The sequence below is a fragment of the Sinocyclocheilus anshuiensis genome, unplaced genomic scaffold (genome assembly GCF_001515605.1).
Source record: "Sinocyclocheilus anshuiensis isolate Anshui unplaced genomic scaffold, SAMN03320099.WGS_v1.1 scaffold914, whole genome shotgun sequence".
Lineage (NCBI taxonomy): Eukaryota > Metazoa > Chordata > Actinopteri > Cypriniformes > Cyprinidae > Sinocyclocheilus > Sinocyclocheilus anshuiensis.
In genome coordinates, this window is record NW_015539870.1 from 3008401 (window position 1) to 3028058 (window position 19658).

The 19658-nt window shown below is 37.0% G+C and overlaps 1 protein-coding gene across 1 annotated transcript in view; it reads right to left on the reverse strand.

Moving 5' to 3' along the window:
- The window catches only part of LOC107685125 (SH2 domain-containing protein 3C-like), a 59844-nt gene extending 40549 nt beyond the window's left edge, over positions 1-19295 (reverse strand). Inside the window, exons 1-3 of the mRNA XM_016481626.1 lie at positions 19170-19295; positions 14276-14999; positions 9317-9356 (exon numbers count right to left, since the gene is read on the reverse strand). Of these exons, the coding sequence (XP_016337112.1) occupies positions 9317-9356; positions 14276-14999; positions 19170-19188 (783 nt within the window). The 5' untranslated portion in view covers positions 19189-19295. The remainder of the gene's footprint in view (positions 1-9316; positions 9357-14275; positions 15000-19169) is intronic.
- Positions 19296-19658: the final 363 nt, after the last annotated feature.

Here is a 19658-nt window from a genome sequence, read left to right on the forward strand (position 1 = left end):
GAGTCTATAGACACTCACCCACATGCACATACACACTCCCACACCCTTCGAGTCGCACATGCAGAGAAAACAGTTAAATCCAGGAACAGATGACTATTGGTGTATGAGAATCTTTTTTTTTAAAACAAAGTGGAGGTTGTAAGTCTGGGCATGCAGGAGCTATTTAGATGTGAGTTGTGCTTGGAAATAAAATGATGTTTTCTAGAAATGTAGTAAAAACATGCTAATGAGCCTCAGTCCTTAAATATTCCCTATCGGATACTACCCACACACGCACACATACTTACTCCAGATAAAATGAGGCTGACTCTGGCACAGCAGTCTAGGGTGGGGCGTTTGCTTCTTGGGGACTATTGTGACATGGGGAACTATTGTGACGCCTCGCTATGGCAACCAACACAAAGGTTTTACAGCAGCATCCTTAAAAGGAACAGTCCACCCCAAAAAAGAAAATTCTGTCATTTACTCACCCTCAAATTGTTTCGAACAGGAACAGACTAAAATTTAAATTGTTATTCACAGAAAATTGTGCCATCCACGATAGATCTCAAATTTAGCTCTCATTTGTGCTTCTGCATATTCAAACTTTATGCATCAAGGCATGGCAGGCTGCATGTCTCATAACTAAATACTTGACATTTCAGAGCTAAAGTGGAGGAGGAAGAATATCAGTAAATAATTACTTAAATGTCAGTATGTTAATCACAGGAAATCGTATGGCTTCAGAAGATGTGAAACACAGTACGCAAGTCGAATGGACTACAATTATGGAGTTTCTTTTTATACTTGGAGCTCAGCAGCATTAGTCCATTCACTTTCTACATAGAAAAGAGCAGTCTGAGCATTCTTTAAAACTTCTCCTTTTGTGTTCCATGGAAGAAAGTAACTGGTTTAAATATGTTTAATAATGACTTAAACTCTGCAGGATAGTGGCCCTCCAGGAGCAGGAATGGACACTCCTGCTTTAAATCCACCATCTAAATCCAAACAGCTGGTAAGTCATCTGCCTGGCTATAAGGATCACATCAGCATTTTGCGTCTATGTGCACATTTGGTTCACTAAAAAGCTTAGCTACTGAGCAGTGAAGCTTACAGCATCACCTAGGGAAGCCACACAATGAAAAAACAAAAGATATATTTAGACTAGACCCATTCTGCTAAGAAATCTCACTGATGCTATTGTGCATTTGCAGATAATCCGGTAAGAACATGTACATTTCATGTTGAACGCTCATCAGCCTGAGACAATGGGAGGATGAATGTCAAGCTGATGCTATTAAAGAGTAGAAGATAGCATGTGGAGTAATCTGGTGCGTGGGTTAACGTCATGTGTTATGGTGTGTGTGTTTGCCTCATGAGAACATGAAATGAGAAAAGGATTTCATGTTATTACCACACATATGAGGAGTCTCACATTACACACACATGGTGACAAACATATGGTGACCACAGACAGATATTTGTGAGAGATGAAATTACTGCTTAAATTGACTTTTTGTTGGTTGGTTTTGCTGTGGCTTTGTGGTACTATCAAGCATTGCTGTATTTATTTGAGTGTCCTGACCAGACCAACACAGCAATAATGGCTCAACCAATGGTGTGAGACTGGGCCAGGAATATCTGTTTGTTCCACCAATGGCAAATGGAGGGATGTGTTTGAAAACAGTCATTATTCTCCCAGTTCTATCCTATTGAAACCATGACTTTAGCATTGCTAGTGCTAGTGTTTAAGATTCAGGAACAGATCACTTCTGAAACTCTAAAGGAGAAACATATCTGAAAAGTAGTCTTTAGCAAAAGTTCATTTAATCTCATGGCTAGGAGATAAACAACTGAGACATTAAAGAGATCTTGATTTCCTACTTCTTTCCTGCTTCTCTGCCCTAGTTCTCTACTTTCTGTGTTTCCTCTCTATTTCTTGTTTTCGGTCTCATGCTGTTGTGTATATCTATGCTGATTGTGGCTTTTCCTTCACAACTCCTCCTCAATCTTTCATTGAGTCTCTCTCTCAGTTAAATATTAACTACACAGTGAGTGTCCTGCAGGCAGGGTGCAGCAGTACAATGGAGAGGAGCTAGACCCTGTGAGGGAACTGATAATGAGGAGGTGGAGGGGGTTCGTCTTTACCTCCATGTGCCTACAGGCCCCCGAAACACCCTTACCTCCCCCTTCCAATTAACATTAATGAGCTTAGCCCCATTGGAATTCTGGGTATTGTAGTTGGCATGTGGTATGGCTTTTGTCCAAGTGTGCTGCTTTCGCTGATCAAGCAGTTCGGTCACTTGGTTTGATCTGTAGCAGTAATAGAAGACCATAAGAAGCATGTTAGCAAGTGAGGGCTAGTCAATTTACAGGGCTAATCAATGCAGAGCTGTGTAGCTGTGATTTGATTTAAAAAGAATTACTGGCTGTTCTGTATGTATTTCCATGCTGAAAAACAGGAGGGAGGGGAAAAGAGGGGTATTACAACCCCCATCTTTCAGCAGATGGGTCTTCATCAATTCATGGCCTGTCTTTTTTCACTAGCTGTTCTCCCCTCTACAGTATATCTCCATCTTCTTATGCATCACTATTACTATTGCAATTTTTAAAACCCCTAACTATGAGAACTCGAATCATATGGCTTGTTGAGGAGAATTGCGCTGTTACTCTTCTAAGCATTCTGAATTATGATTTTTGCCTGGTGTGCAATAAAAACATGCGAAACCACCCATATAATTACACTGAATTAAATTCTGCTACTACTGGTAATACTTTGGATATACCATGTAAATACTGTGGTACAAAATAAGTACCGTAGTACTGCTAGGGCAGATCAGCTTTGGTATATTTCAGTAGAATTTTCAGTAATACAATTACTGAAAGGAAACTGCTAATTGGTGTTAGTGGCTAGCAGAAAGGTTAAGAGTTCAATCCTAAGGTGCTGGGAAAGGTGTGAGATCTAGGCCAAGATAATGAGATGACAGCCCAGCAGAAAATAAACATCAGTATCAACGGCTGAAGGGAAGAACGCAATTCCGAACACCTCAAGAGATCACACGTGCCTGGGCCTCTGGGAACATTTTGTTCTGGAGTGAAGACTAATCGTGCATCTCTGTTTCCAGTTGAAAGAGCTGTTTTTTGCCATTACAGTGAACATTCAGGGCAGAGACTCATTTTTAACTCAGACACCATTAAAGTTTCATATTGTGGCGGAGAAGCGAGGGAAGGATGGCATCCAAGAAGTGGAGGGAAAGGAGGCTGTGCATCCAGTCAAACTACTAGAATAATCTACAGCAACTGGTCAAATTAGACACATGCCAACATGGATAGGGTGTTTGACATGCCTCAAAAATGTCAAAAACCATGAATAAAACTACAAAAGGTTAAAAAAAAAAGTAAGTGCTGTTGTGTTGCCACTTGATATGAAATGTAAAATCTATGTGGGAATCAAACAGGTTCTACGTAGTTCGATTCCCAAACTCATGAAAAAGAACAAAGGTTCTTTTTAGTGATTCAGAAACATGCAAAACAGTGAGGCAAGAGTAGTCTGAACCAGAATACGAGAAGAAAAATGAAAGTGATGAAAGCAAGCAAGTCAAGACAACTCTTCTAATTTTACATCTTCATCTTACCTTCAACACACTTCCCACTTCAAAGTGTTCAAAGTGTGATGAACAGCACTGTAAAAAATGATTGTGATTTTAACAGTAAAAGACTGTAAAAATGCTACAGTAAAAATCTGTTAATTGGTTATCAGTAAGTTTCCATACTATATACGGTGAATAACTGTAATTACATTTCCATACTGTGAATAACTGTAATTACATTTAATGTAATTTTACAGTAAAAGTTTTTGGAAGTAAAAAAGAAAAAGTCATTGTATAATTTACAGTGAAAACCCGTAAATTGACACTCCCAGAATTCCCACATGACACTTCATATTTTATGTTTTTTTCGATGAAATACTTGTTTCTTCTTAGTTTTTTCTTATCAGTTGTGTACATTAGGGTTTTATCTTACATCTAATGTTGTTAAATTAATGTTTATTGCATTATTTCAGTATCGTGTGTTACCATGGTGGTGTTATGTGTTTGTGTGGATGACACCTTCTATACATATATATATCAGTGGCGAGCGGTGACTTTTTTTAACCGGGTATGCTGAGTGATAAGACCCAACCCCCCATTATTATTCATTATTATTCGAATGCAAGAAAAATATAGCTGGTTTTCAAAGTAAAAACTGCCAAATAACGTTTACACGTAGTTACGTTATGATAAGTAATCAGAGGGTGGGGAGATGGGGGGATATCCTCCGGTCTATATGTCTCTCTGCATCAGCTAAATTATTTTTTTTATTCACAGTGAATAGGAGTTAAAACTCCCACCCAGGTGACATAACGGACCATGCAAAATACCCCAAAGTATTTAAAATATTGCAAAGTAACGTTGGAACCTTCGGTATCAATCAGCATCATGCCATAAATGCTGTCTCTATCGACTGAATGAAGCCCGAAACATTCCTTTAACTCATCTGACAACCAGCCATCTGGTGGGAGAGTGTGGGGTTTGTAAAGTCGAGAAGCGAGGGAGATTTTATAGATGGAGGCCTATCAAGGGAGCAGCCTTGGTCTCTGGCCTTTAGCAACTCACTATTAGTTACACTGATAGATCTCTTAAGACATCAGAGGGGAGATTAGAACACACTTTACTGTGAAAAACAATCCCTTCAGCGGGCCCCTCTACAGCCTGATCGATGCACACTCAAACAGGCCTTGTCAGTATATGTCTCTGCATCTGCCAAATTATTTTTTATTTATTTTTTTATTCCCTGTGAATAAGAGTTAAAATTCCCACCCGGGTGACACTACTCCAATAACAGCCCATGCAAAATACCAAAAAATATTTAAAATATTGCAAAGTAACGTTGCAACCTTGCAAACAATAATAAAATCAGAAAAGGACTTTAACTGTAAGCGACACGAGCATACGCAAAGCAAAGGGAACAATATGATGTTTGTTATTATTAAAATTTTATATAGCCAACGTTTTTATAAACATTTTTTTAATTTACCGCTTAGGCAATAACGTTTACAATAATCTTCAACATACGTTGTCTATGACCAAAAATGAAAGAAGATATGTTTTCAGTGGACTTTTAAAATTTGCTTTGCTTGAGAAAACAAAAATATACAGTTATAGTGTTTTTTTCTTTTGATTTAGTCGAGTTGGTTTTGCATCAAACACAATGTGATTTTCAGCAACCGAGCAACAGCACATTTTTCCGCTTGGGCGAGCGCTTTGCCGACAGCTGACAGCGAGAATGCGCATCAATCCTGACGAGTCATAGCAACAGAGCGGAGGCGAGAAAGCTGCAGAGAATCCGCTCGCCCGGAAGCAACCGCAACTGGTAGATTTAAAGAAAAAAAGCAGAAACAGAGCTGGACAGTAACGAAAATAAATAAATAAACGAGAAAGAAAAAGAAAGTGCATACTCATTTAAAAAAAGATTACAATTTAATTATAGAGCTTATGGCTATAGACCGTTTATATAGACATGTGGTCTATATAGACTGTGTAAACTGTACATATTCTGAGTGCTTTTTGTTAAGAGAAAGAAAAATTATACTCAGATTATGTTTTCTCTCTTGAAGAGAGCGGCCGGTCTCAGTGACGTCACAGTGACACGCGTTCTAACGATTTGCGCCTTCACTTCACTCTCATCATACAGCGATGATTCTCAGTGTGTCTGTAACCAGGACAGAAAGGTAATTTCAGTACCCACATTCGAGTGAAGTTTCTTTGAGAAGCTTCATTCGGCGAGTCTGTGCTTAAGCTAAATGTAATTCTTGCGAAGGACTTTCACGTGTGTGCTGCTCCGTTGTGCCACGGTGTAGCATCCAGATTTAACGGCACGGACTGGCACACCCTGGGGTGAGGCGCTATCGCACGCTGGGTGTAAGCCCCGTTCACACTGCCAGCGACATGATCCCATTCATTTTCAATGGAGAGCTGGCGACTTCGGGCGACACAAACAATAGTGACCATTGTCACTATACAATGTTATAATAATTGCTGTTAATAGTGTTCATCGTCTGTTTTATTACGTCTTAAATTGATTTTTCCGTACTGCTGGTTCGTCTGGTCAGAGGAGAACTGGCCCCCCGACTGAGCCTGGTTTCTCCCAAGGTTTTTTCTCCATTCTGTCACCGATGGAGTTTTGGTTCCTTGCCGCTGTCGCCTCTGGCTTGCTTAGTTGGGGACACTTCATTTCCAGCGATACCGTTGACTTGATTGCAAAGATACTATTTAAACTGAGCTGGATGTTGACATCACTGAATTCAATGATGAACTGTCTTTAACTGAAAAATTTGTGTTTACTATTGTCATTTTGCATTATTGACACTATTTTCCTAATTAATGCTGTTCAGTTGCTTTGACACAATCTGTATTGTTAAAAGCGCTATATAAATAAAGGTGACTTGACTTGACTTGACCATTGGCGACAGAATGTGGGCGTGGCGAGCGATGGGAGTCACGCGACAAAAGTTAAGAATAGTTTAACTTTATGCAAATGAACAGCGAATTTCGCGAGCGACAACCAATCCACCTTTTTCTTGCCGTAAAAATGGGTGCTGGCCATTTGTAAATTCTATGTGTCTAGCTTCCGGTCTCATCCACGTCCAGCTATTTTTAGCTGTACAGAACCGCTCCTTTTGATGCTTGATATTGAAAATTGGTGTGTTTTACCATATTATTTTAATGTATTATCTTAATTATGAACTCACTGGTTTGTAGTGCAAACAGTTTTACCGTTTACTGCACGTTGTTATTCATCTCGTTATTTTCCTATAGCGCCTAATGAACCGGAAGTCTTGCCCATAGGCTTACTTGCGCGTTGAAGAAAAAGGTGGATAGTCTAGTAGGCGTTCTAGTTTCACCGTTTACGCTGTAATGAAATGTCCATTAGCTAAACAGCACCACCTTTTGGTCAACGATAGTATCTGCGTCAATGGTTAAAAGTGAATTAAACCAGCTGCTGTTTTTTAATAATTAAAAAGCATTTAATACGGCTAATGAACCGGAAGTCTCACCCATAGGCTTCCTTCCGCGTTGAAGAAAAAGGTGGATTGGAGTGAAGAATCAGCCAGTGGCGCTCACACGTCACCGTCTTGAGTGCAGGCAAGACAGGACAGAGTTGACATGATTTGACCATAACTACATACATGGATATTAAAAATGATGCATGGAAAAGAAACTGTTTAGTGAATTTGATTCATACATTGATGGTTCGTGTTTAGCACTGGTTAATGATTTAATTAACGATAATTAATGATTTGTTAATGATTTGATTAGTGCTGTAGTTTAAATAACAATACTCACCAACAGCAGAAAGCTACTTTTATTTATTTTAAGTCTAATTCCTGGTCAAATTAGAATGATATCTAATTTGTACAGCACGGTGCCTCAAAGAGTTTGTGCTTATATGTGTGATTTTACCGGCAATATATATAGTTTGTGATTGCATTTTCTAAAGATATATCCAGATGTGCAATCTACCAATCACATTAGAGCGACAGCACTAGGAACACCCACAAGCATCTTCACAGTACAGCCAAGCGGCAACCTTCCGGTCTCTCTCGTGAAGCCAACACGGAAGTGACTAAATCTGCAATTCATTGACTGGCTGCTAGAGGCTGGCTCCAAAAGGGAGTCAGTCCCATAGACTCCCCATGTTAAAATGCCCAACTTTACAGCAGAAAAAACATGTTTACAGCCTGGTACAAAAAATGATTTTGGTCTATATAGCTAATTTTGCCCTTCATGACAACTGTGAGGGTGTTGAATTTTTTTTATAACTCATCCATTTAAATTATATTAAGCCTTAAAGTTCTGCATAATTAAGGGAGTGGCCACTTGAGTGATTGGTGGATTGCCGCTGCTGTCACCACCGTCGAGCTAGGTGGGTGTGGTTTCAGCAGCCAGCTCCCGCCTCTTTGCCTATTTTCGATTATCCAGGAGTGATGCGCGGTGACGCGCTGCCAAGATGGCGACGGCCGGCTCCGCCTACTTTGAGCTTCAAAACCGCTCTTCAGAAACCTACGGGTGACTGTAATCGTCCCATCCCTAGCACACACACTCAGTTCCGAGTATTTTATCAGCAGAAGTGTAAAAGTGATTCAGAGGAGAAAGTTATGAACAATGAATCACTGAATCACTCACAAAAGAATCATTGGCAGTAAACAGATGCTGTGTGTGGTCCTGCAGGGATCGTGGAGGAGTATCAGCTGCCGTATCACGACCTGGTGCCGACCGACCCGTCCTACGAGGACATGAGGGAGGTGGTGTGCGTCAAGAGACAGAGACCCTCGTTCCCCAACCGCTGGAGCAGCGATGAGGTACAGACATCATACGCTCATATACAGTATACCAAAACTGGCTCTGGTTCCTTGCTTAACTCTATGAGGCTTCCCAAAAGACAAAAAATAGCCGAATAATATTTTTTATATTCAATCGTCAGAATCACAAAGAGCTTTATTGCCAAGTGTGTTTACTGCCAAGTAGGCCTGCTTAATTTTTGTAATCCGATTACTTAATCTAGATTAGCCTACATGAAATTAGTTACTACCCAGCACTGCATAGAAATTGCAGAGGTCAACATTTTTCCAGATGTTTCTTCCTTAAAAGTAATAAAAGAACTATTAAATGGAACCATTAAGATGAATCAAGAATTGTTTAATTCCTTACAATTCCCATCCATAAGAAAAAAAAAAGAACAGTTGAGAGCTACTGGCTTAGTGTGCCAGAGTATGAAGGAATTTTCACTATCTGTGTGCACATATTTTATGCAGTGTGTGTAAATGAGAATGTGTGTTCTGAAGGCATAAGGGTCATGTGGGTCTGGCCACACCTAACCTTCCCTTACAGAGCTTCAGGAATTAAAGAGCAGTTTGTAGCTCCATATAGAGGCAGCAGAGTTCACTGCACAGCAATTAAATGCAGAATCTAATATCTTAATGACTGCAAATACGGGCATTAATTTGCACCAAATCAGCACATACCAAAATAACTCATTAGATTAATTTCTTATTACATCTCTAAATGGTGCTTTTAGTTAATGAATACAGGAAGTGTGCCTAATTAAGCATGGAATAGCCATATTCAGCAAGTTGTCAGGGATTGAGCCTGAAATATAGCCTAAATCAAAGAACAGACAGATTGAAGTAATACACAGATATATTAACATAATTCCTTCCAGCTTTTCCTTATTAAGGATGAGAGATTTAGATTGTTTAAATGACTTCTTGCTATAAGAGAAAGAAAAAAGGCCTTACTTCCACATATTCTCCTTGGTTGTCTGTGGTGTCCAGCTGTCTGTGAAAAGAAAAACATTGACAACATTGTTTGATAGCACGTAATATTCATATTATGTATTATGCAATATATAATAAACAGAGTCATTCAATCATTCATAATTGCCAAATAAACCCTGATAAGAATTCTAAAACAAAGTTGGCTGCAAATTATCCCACTTTATGCACAGCTACTTACATTGCAATCTAAATGAATAAATTGACATGCAAATTATGTACTCATATGATAAGAAGGAGAATTAGCAGTTGTAACAGTGAATTATACAGTTTAGTGTCCATGTACAAAAATATACTGCAGAATGCAGTCGTTGACCAATCAGAATCAAGTATTCCAGAGAAATGCATAAAAAAACCAACATATTTAAGCATATGAAAAATTCAAAGCCACCTCAGTGTTAAACAGCATCAGTGAGATATGTAGTCAGATGGATTTCATCATATTCATTTTTTTTCATGCCACAGGATGCCTTCTAATACTCAGAGAGGAGCTTGAATTTTTTTTAACAACCAAAGGAAGTGAAAAGCGTGTTCACGTTCCTTCTACTGCACGCCACATCAATGAAAGGATGAAATGAGGTTCAACCAAAAAACAGGAAGTGCAGAGATAGAGGATATGAGCACAGAAATATGAATATGTTTATTATTACAAGACTTTATTAAAATTACATAGGAATTTATTTATTTATTTATTTTACCAATAAATCTTTCTTTTTGGGCAAATAAAGCAGCACTATTCTCAACAAGAAAAAAATCTGAGGGAATTTTTATTTTTTAATTAAAAGTGAATATATTACTTTTAAAAGCCATTAAACAGCCAATAATACACATTACATGAATATATATATATATATATATATATATAGATATATATATATATATAGATATATATATAGATAGATACATCAGATGTTTTGATTTATTTTTTCAATTTAGACAGTACTTCATATAGGCAACTTCTAAAGGCAGCAGTTATTGTCTTGCAAATAACAGTTAGGGTTATGTTCAAAAGCTTTAATAATTGACTTTTAAAATGAAACCCTGAGAAATAGTGATAACAGAAAGAGTTTTGGCTGAAGAGGATTTTCAAATTGCACAGCAGCAAAAAGTACTTTGTCAAAATTCATGCACTCCCAGTAAAAAAGTACAAAAGTTGTCACTGGAGCAGTACCTCTTCAAAAGATACACTTTTGTACCTTATTTACCCTGAAAGGGTGCATATAGCACCTTAAAGGTGTATAAGTATCTCAAAAGTGCATATTAGTAGTGTTTGAAAGGGTACAGCCCCAGTGACAGGTTTTTTTTTATTTTTTATTTTTATCTGTGAGTGTGTGAGAGAAACAAACTTGCTTTAAGCATGGGAAGAGTTTTTAACAAGGCTATTAGATAAATGAGCAACAACAAATTCACTCAGATCAGGCCAAGAAACAGCTTTCAGCATGGGAAAAGTTTCAGAAAAGCAGAAGTGTGTGGAAACCACTGCCAAACACATTGAAAAACCATTGTATGAATGCCCTCAACACCTCACTCTGAGTCAGTCAAAGTGAAACAGAGTGTGTTGAACAGAAGTTTCTGTTCTGAAACACAGGAATGAAAGCAGTATAGATATACAAACAGGAAATGAAGCAAAGGTCCTTCAAATGCTCAACAAATCAGCTGTTATTTCCTGCAGGTTACTGTAGAATGATGGTGAAAACAACATGTGAATGATCATACCAAGCCAGAATATCTCCCAAGACACGAATAAGACCCCAAGATGCTAAAATGCTCCCTGAACAGGGAAAAACTACCCAAAACATGTTTAAAACAGCTTTTAGAAAGAGTTATTTTTCAGTGGGCCTTCAGGTGCACCAAGTCAGTTTTGAGGTCTTGAATTGTACAATGACATCTTGTAGTGTGGAAGCAGAATCACGCAGCAGCATAATATGCAATTGAAGAAAATCCCTATTTACAGGCCATGATTCATTTATTCTGCAACTGAAAGTGGCAAAGAAAAAAAAACTTGGGGGTTTATTTAATTTAGTTTTGCATGTGATAAAAAGTGGCAATATATTTAATTAATTTAATATTAACTATTATTATTATATTTTTTTTAATGTTATCCATACATTGCAATTAATAGAATGTATTATCATTTTATTATAAATAATGCATTTTAATATGATTGTATTTATATTAATTTTATTATGATTAATTATAATAAATTTGTTATGCAACTGAAAGTGACAAAAACATGGGGGTTTATTTAATTCAGTTTGTCATGTGATATAAAAGTGGTCATATATTTAATTAATTTAATAATAATTTGTTATTATTATTATTATTAAACTTTCAATGTTATCAATTCATTATATTATCAATATATTTATGGTATTATTATTATTATTATTAATAATACATTGTAATATTATTGGATTTATAGTAATTTATTTATTTTTATATTTTTATCATTTTTATAATATGTTTTAATTCAAATGAATGCTAATTTGGAGTATTAGTAGGAAAATTCATGTGATGGTGGTTCTGCTCTTAACAACTCAAAGTATGCATTGGTCAGCAATCTAGATGTTCACTGCTGAATACGCCCACAAAAGAGTGTATGGCGTGACAACTTGATTTTGACTATGTATGGCCTTCTTTTAGTATAATAGTAAATACACAGTAAGGTGACACTGAATACACGTCCTCTTAAAGACACTGCATACAAAAGCAGGAAGACTTGTGTGTTTCCTGAAGACATTTCTCACATCCTCCAGCTGTGCCGGCTGACCTCACATCATTATCCTCCTTCAGCTGTATATGACAGGGAAAAGATCTTCCTTGCAAACAACAAACCAGGTGTTGTTTATAATGAGCTCTGACTGATACAGTCTTATTATAAGACAATGATTATGTAGCATATGCAGTTTGCCTGTACTAAAACGCTGTCCAAGACAAGATACCATAATAATAACTTTTTTTTTGCCATGCTATATCTCAAAGTAAAATATTATAATTTGATACAATAACTACACCATTTATGACCACAACGCTATACAGTATATTGAATTCAAAGTATACAGTGTAGATATAAAGGGCATTTTACTCATTTGTTTTTTAAGTTCACTATTTACTGAATACTGCTATTATAATTAAAGCTAAAAATAACAAGCAGTTTAGCCCCCACTGTCATCAAAGTAAAGTAAAATTAAATAAATTGATGACGAAAGTTATTCGAATTTTTTGTTAGAACTAAAATAAAATTTTAGAGGAAAATATGTAACACAAACGACATACTAACAATGATAAACTCACCTTAGATCCTTGTGCAACTTCATATTCAAACAACACTTCCAAATGAATAGACAACAACAAAAAAACTTTTTCATAAAAAAGGCCCAATAAGGTGTTTCCTAAAATTGTTCATTCAGTTTTCCAGTCTAAGTCTTACGGTCTGTCAAGTCCCTTTGGGAAGCTGAGAGGAATGAATAACAACTTTTCTTTGAATGCCTGTTCACCCTGTTGCTCTCTGCTGCCCACTAATGTGACTAATGTGAATTTATACTGCTCACTGCTAAAACGCTGTTTGACCTCATTGATCAAACATTCACAGGTGTGTGACCTCATTACCAGCCATTTACACGCCATCCAGCAAAATTGGAAACATGGCTGAACCGAGCAGTGGAGCAAGCCTGATGTAAAAAGAGAATATTCAGCACCATCATTGGCCAAAATCTTTCACATATCCAATCCCAAACGTACGCTAATAAATTCACTTAAATATATTTTAGTATTTTGTTATTAACATACTGGAGTCTATAGGGTCCCTGAGATAAGCTGTATTATAATGCATGTCTAAACGCACAGAGCAGGTCTTAATCTCATGAGAACATCTCAAGCGTGAAGTACATGTACAATGAACCAATGTCACAAAGGAGCAGAGATCATAATTTACTGTATCACAAAAGCACACTGTCACGGTATGTGGTCAGACACGAGGATTAGTCTCATTTGACGTTATAGTGCAGCTATCTGATTTATCTGTTAAGAGTTTCTGTATTGTCCTAATGTCTCAATTTGCTTCATTATTTATATACAGATATACAGTCCAACAGCACTGGGGCTTTTCACTGTTTGTTTCACTCCACTTGTGTATTTGGGATATTTTTCAGTTACTGTGGGTTGCATCGGTATGCCAGTAGGTGGCGATAAGTGGATGAGCGAGTCAATGAGTCATTCATTCAACTGATTTGTTCTAAACTGAATGATTCAGGAACAAACACTAGTCTGTGTTGCTTGCTGGTTCATTCAGCTTTGGCTTCGTTTGGAACGAATGGCGGTGCAAAAATACAGAAACTAACTGCAGTATTGTGTTTAAAATGCTAGTTGCTCAATTTTAACTTCTTGTATATTGAACTGTGTAAAAATCACATTCGTATGTCATGCTGTTTGTCGGAACAATAGCGTTCATGTGACGTTGTTGTCCTCTGAAACATTTAGTCACAAATCCATTTCTTAATAACACTTTCCCTGCTGAAAGAACAAACTAAAGAAACCATCACAGAAATTCTAAAGGTTTCCACTACAAATACCATTACAAACCATCCAACTATTAACCATTAAAACCATTAAAAAATGTTTTCCTGTAGTGTGTTTTGGGATATATTCCATTAGGATTTAGTGGTTTTAACAAGCCACCAATAAAAGGTGACAAATTACCAGCAGAGATCCACAAGGACCCTTACCATTTCCATTAAAACCAATATAATTCCCATTATAACCTGTAAACCATTACAGATTCTGTGATGGTTTCTATTGTTTGAATGGTATTTCGTCTTTAATGTTAATTGTACTGTACTCATTGAACGTAGCTACTGTACTTAATGGGTATAAACAAACGATGAAGATCAGATTCAAGAATCAAGGAATTTAGCTGATTCTTACCTGGTAGGCTCTTTTTCTTCCTGACTGTCTTGTTTACAGTCTGATCCTATTTTAGCATCTTCCAATGCTGCTTGCTTCTGCTCCACCTGACTGCCGATTTTCAGAGGTAACTGAATCAAGTTATTGTCCACCTGGAGCGCCTCAGCATCCTTCATGGAGGTGTCTCCTTCTTTATGTCTCTTCTTGGGCAGCACTGGCTGGACCTCTGGCTCTTTGCTCTGACATAGATCTGGTGATGTTCCCAGACATGCATTTGGTGGATCAACATGTAGCTTGGAGTCATCTACTGGCTCCTTATCTTCATCTTCCTGCTTTGCTGAGTGTCCATCCATAGTTGGTGGAGGTGGAAGTTCACGATTCTGAATGTGATTATCTCTGGTTCCTACAGCTGGCTTGTCCTCTAAGATGGGGTTCTCCAGGGCCTCCAGGCCCTTCCCAGAGAGTACGCTGAGAAGTGGGGAATCAACTACATGGTCCTGTGGAGGTCTCATGCTTTGACTCCGACTGAGGCTGGTCTTGTCCTTGGACTTGCTCTTCTTCAAGCTTTTGTCCTTCTTCGGGTGACGCGGCATGGTGCCCATGTGCGTGTACATTTCACTGGAGCTGGCGTAGCTCGGGCTCCGTGGATGCATGCCCATGTCATCGGTGGACACCTCTTTGGCATCGTCCTTCTGGGTGTCTGATTTCCGCCGGAGGTTGGTGAGACTACCAAACCACTTGAAGTCTGAGAAAGGAGAAAACATGTTGTGCGTGTTATAACTCTACACGGTTTTTAGTCTAAACCTCTCATTGGTAAAAAATAAATAAAAATAGCTTAGGGTGCTCGTTGCGGGCTTTGCTGTGCACCCCAGGGTCCCTTTTATCCCAAGAGTTCCTTAAATGTGAGAAAGAAACATGTAGCCTCTTAAGTAAACATACAAGCCCTGAACTCATCTGTGGGAAAAATGCATTGGTCCGTTTAGTCCCTAAAACAACCATTTGAACATTTCAGCTTCTCATAAATAAAGCCAGAATATTTCCTTCTGGTGAAAATCATGTCAAGGTTGCAGAGCAGTGATAATGATGAACGTGGGAGGAAATTAAGAGACTGTGCAAACAGGAAGGCTATTCTTAAAATAAAGCTTAGCCGTATTTTGTAATGTTTCTAGCATGATCTTCGATGTCAGGGTCTTAAATTTCTCTTTGTCATTGTTGGAACGTCTGTTCATTTATCTTAATAATTATAGCTCTCGGGGGACTGTCAAAGTTTAGCCCCATTCTGGTTGTGTTTCTTGTCAAGTGGTCTTGTGTTATGATCCAGACTGAGTATATTTAGATATCAGACAGATTGAAATGAATAACACATGGGACTGTTAAAGGTGATGTAGTTCATAATGTGTTGCTGTACTGATATATTGTACTTGAAGAAAACACACAGCTATCCAGAATTGTAACTAATATTAAGGATGAAACATGTTTTGTGAGATAAAACTGTTACTTTTTGCATTCACAATAATCAAATAATCTTAAAATGAATGGTAATTAAAATACCAGATCATATTTACACTTACATTTTGAATTATGAAATTACAGTAAATTGATAGAATCGTCTATTAAAGAAAATATCAGTGTGAAATAAAATAATAATGATAGCACATACATTCTTAAAACACATTTCAGTGTTTTCGTACTCAAAATTTAAATATGAATGAATAAATATTTAAATATCTACTTCAATGTTTCTTATCATTTTCACTAATTGCAATGTGTACATAAAAAATAAAAGTCTGAATAGATATTTTCTCAGTAAAAGCATATTTGTGTTTTATATCTTGTAATTTTATTTATTTATTAATTACTGATCAAAACATATTTGTGACCCTGGACCACAAACCCAGTCTTAAGTGTCAATTTTTTTAAATTGAGATGTATACATCATCTGAAAGCTGAATAAATAAGCTTTCCATTGATGTATGGTTTGTTAGGATAGGACAATATTTGGCCGAGATACAACTATTTGAAAATCTGGAATCTGAGGGTGCAAAAAAATCAAAATATTGAGAAAATCATCTTTAAAGTTGTCCAAATGAAGTTCTTAGCAATGCATATTACTAATCAAAAATGAAGTTTTGATATATTTACAGTAGGACATTTACAAAATATCTTCATGGAACATGATCTTTACTTAATAGCCTAATGATTTTTGGCATAAAAGAAAAATCTATTATTTTGACCCATAAAATGTATTTTTGGCTATTGCTACAAATGTACCCCAGCGACTTAAGACTGCTTTTGTGGTCCAGGGTCACATTTATCAAAGTAAAGATTTAATGTTTTCTACGTTTACTATATTTCCTGCTTTATGTTTAATAACCATTTAACTGTTACTGTTAAAATATTTAATGATTAATCGCAATTAATTGCATCCAAAATAAATGTTGTGTTTACATAATATATGAGTGTACTGTGTATATTATATAAAAATACACACACACATACATGTTTATATTTAAGAAAATAAAGAAACTATATATACATATTCAGTCATATTTATATTTTATATAAATTTATATTACATATATTTCTTAAATATACACGTATGTGTGTATGTATTTATGTATACATACAATATACACAGTACACACACATACAGTGGAGATTAAAATTAGAGAACAACCTAACATTTCATCAATTTCAAGGTCACTGCTTAGTCCTATTTGAATTTGTTTTTGAATTTGAAGTTTTTAAGCATATTTCATAAATTAATTGTATTCTGATGCACTGTATAAAAAAGTTAAATGAGATATTTGAAAAAGAACTCTGATCAAAATTAGAGAACACTTAAGTTAATGGTGTTAATCTGGCACCTGGTGCCAATTTCCTTAATTATATGACAAACCCTATTCAACTGGCAGCATTCCTCCAATTTTCACTGAGATTGCAAGATGGAGGGCCGCTCTATGGTGACTGAATCCCTGTGACAGGAGGTTGTCCAGATTAAGGCTAAAGGGATGACACTTTCAGCCATAGCAAGAGAACTTGGTCATTCCAAATCTGTGATTTCCCGAATATTGCAGGTTTACAATGACACTAATTAATTCAAGTCCCCCAAAAAGGCTGGACAAATGCACGAGAAGACAGGATAATGCGGAGACTCTCAATGAGGAATCGGTTCAACACTGCAGCTGGAATTGCTTGCCAGTTCAGCACTGAACAGGGTATGGATCTGTCTCGGCATGTTTAAGAGACGTGAGACTGAAAGCACACTCTGCAGTGACCAAGCCTCTCATTAGCAGAAAGTATCAAAAGGCTTTGCTGAGGAGCATGCTGTGTGGAGAGAGGAGAACTGGTCCAAAGTTCACTTTAGTGATGAGAATAAGTGTAATTTTTTTTGGGTCTGATGGGAGCCAAAACTGAAGTGTGTAAAGAAGTCAGAGAAAGGTGGAGGAGGAAGTGTCATGATTTAGGGGATGTTTTCTGCAGCAGAAGTTGGGCCTCTTATACAGATACATGTCAGAGCGAATACAATTGTTTATTAGAACCTCCTTCAGCAACATGCAGTTCCTTCCCTACAAGCATCTCCCAATCAGCCTGCAATTTTCATGCAAGACAATGTCCCTGTCACACTGCAGAACAGGTAAAGCAGTGGACCAAGAGTGGACCAAGATCACGCCAGCGCAGTGTGAGAAACTAAAGAAGTCCTGCGGCCGCAGATGTGCTGAAGTCATTCAAAGCAGGGGCCTCTACACGTCCTAATAATTTTCTGACAGCTGTAACCATCCAAATGTTAGTAGTAATCTTCTTTTGTGCTACAGTGGTTACTGTGCTCTAATTTTGATCACTGTGTTTTCCACAAAATAAAGGTTTTTGTTGAAATGCCTTGGGAAAATTTGTTAAACATGTTAGTGGAACAGAGGTATACCTACAGCTAATATTCCTTAAGATTTTGAGTGATGAAGATGAAGAGAAAAAATATTTTAAAGTATTTCGGATGGGATTAATCACGATTAATCAATTTGACAGCTCTAGGTTCCATTGTGACTACTAACCTCGTTAAGTAAGGCAAAAAGTACAATAAATATGTGTTGAATAATCTATATTTTTATTGGGAATAGATTGGCGTGTGTATATGAACATACGCAAGTAATTTAAATATTTTATATATTTATATTTTATGTTTTTTTACTTTAAAGACCTTCCTCTTCTGTTGGTCTGGATTGATATACGAACTTACTAGTGAATGTACATGACTGATTTTAGATGTCTTTTGTGTTTTTTTTACTTTTCCTGCCATTGTGTTTGTTTTTTTTTTTTTTTGTATGACTGTGCTTTTACGTGTATTTGCTCCAAGTATCACACAAAAATATCCATATATCCCATATACTTTGACCTTATAATACTCAAACTAATCTAATATAAACGACTTTTATTTTCATCATGAGTTTGTTTTTCTTGGTCGATGTTCAATTTGGCTCATATTGATCTAGTCTAAAGTACATTCATTTGCTTTGTGCAGCTGAATCCCCAAATGTCATTACAGTATTCCCATATCCCATCACTGTCTTCAGAACGGCATGATTCTGACTTTGGTTTTTCCTCAAGGCATGTGAATCAAAACTACAAAAAGCCTCTTAAAAACGTATCAGTGTCTATGTACCACTGCCTTCAAATACACTAACCTTCATAAGAGAGGAACATTAGCCTATAAGGCCATTATAAAAATCAATAATGCCAACAAACTGCTCCTTTATAACTCACTGATAGCTTCGACAAGGACACTGGGGCGTTATTTAAGGCATTTTGATCTTTATTAGTCTTGCTTAACTGACCAGAGACTTTAACCACAATAAGAAACCTCATGGCAAAATTATATTGCACTATACTACGGCGGAAGTGCTCAATCAAATATACTCACTTAGTTTGCGTTTGATCATGGTTTCTGACTCTTGTGTCCGACAGGATGCAGACGGTCTTTTCCGGGACGGGGAGCCACAAGTCCTCACTTCTTGCTCTTGTAGGTGTGTTTGTATGTGTGTAGATAGAAGTGTGCACTTCCGCTGCACAAGGCTGATGCTCTGTAAGCAGCAGCAGCAGCAAAAGGACTTCCTGTGGTTGCTGGGCGGATACATGTGATCTGTACTTATCAGTAATGCCATTTTTACTCAATAGCACTGGATGTTGACATGCAGGAGAGCTTCGTGGGTCACTCTGTCAAAGGTGACGTGACTCCAGTGTATCTCGGTATCTGCATTCAGTGTCATTCTAAGACTGAATGATATGACACCTAAACAAAATGTGCATCACCTTATACTATGATATTTCATACTTTATATCATTTTTTTTTCTTTATATAAAATTGTATTTACTGTATATTACCTTATTATTAAAAAAAAAAGTTTTTGTA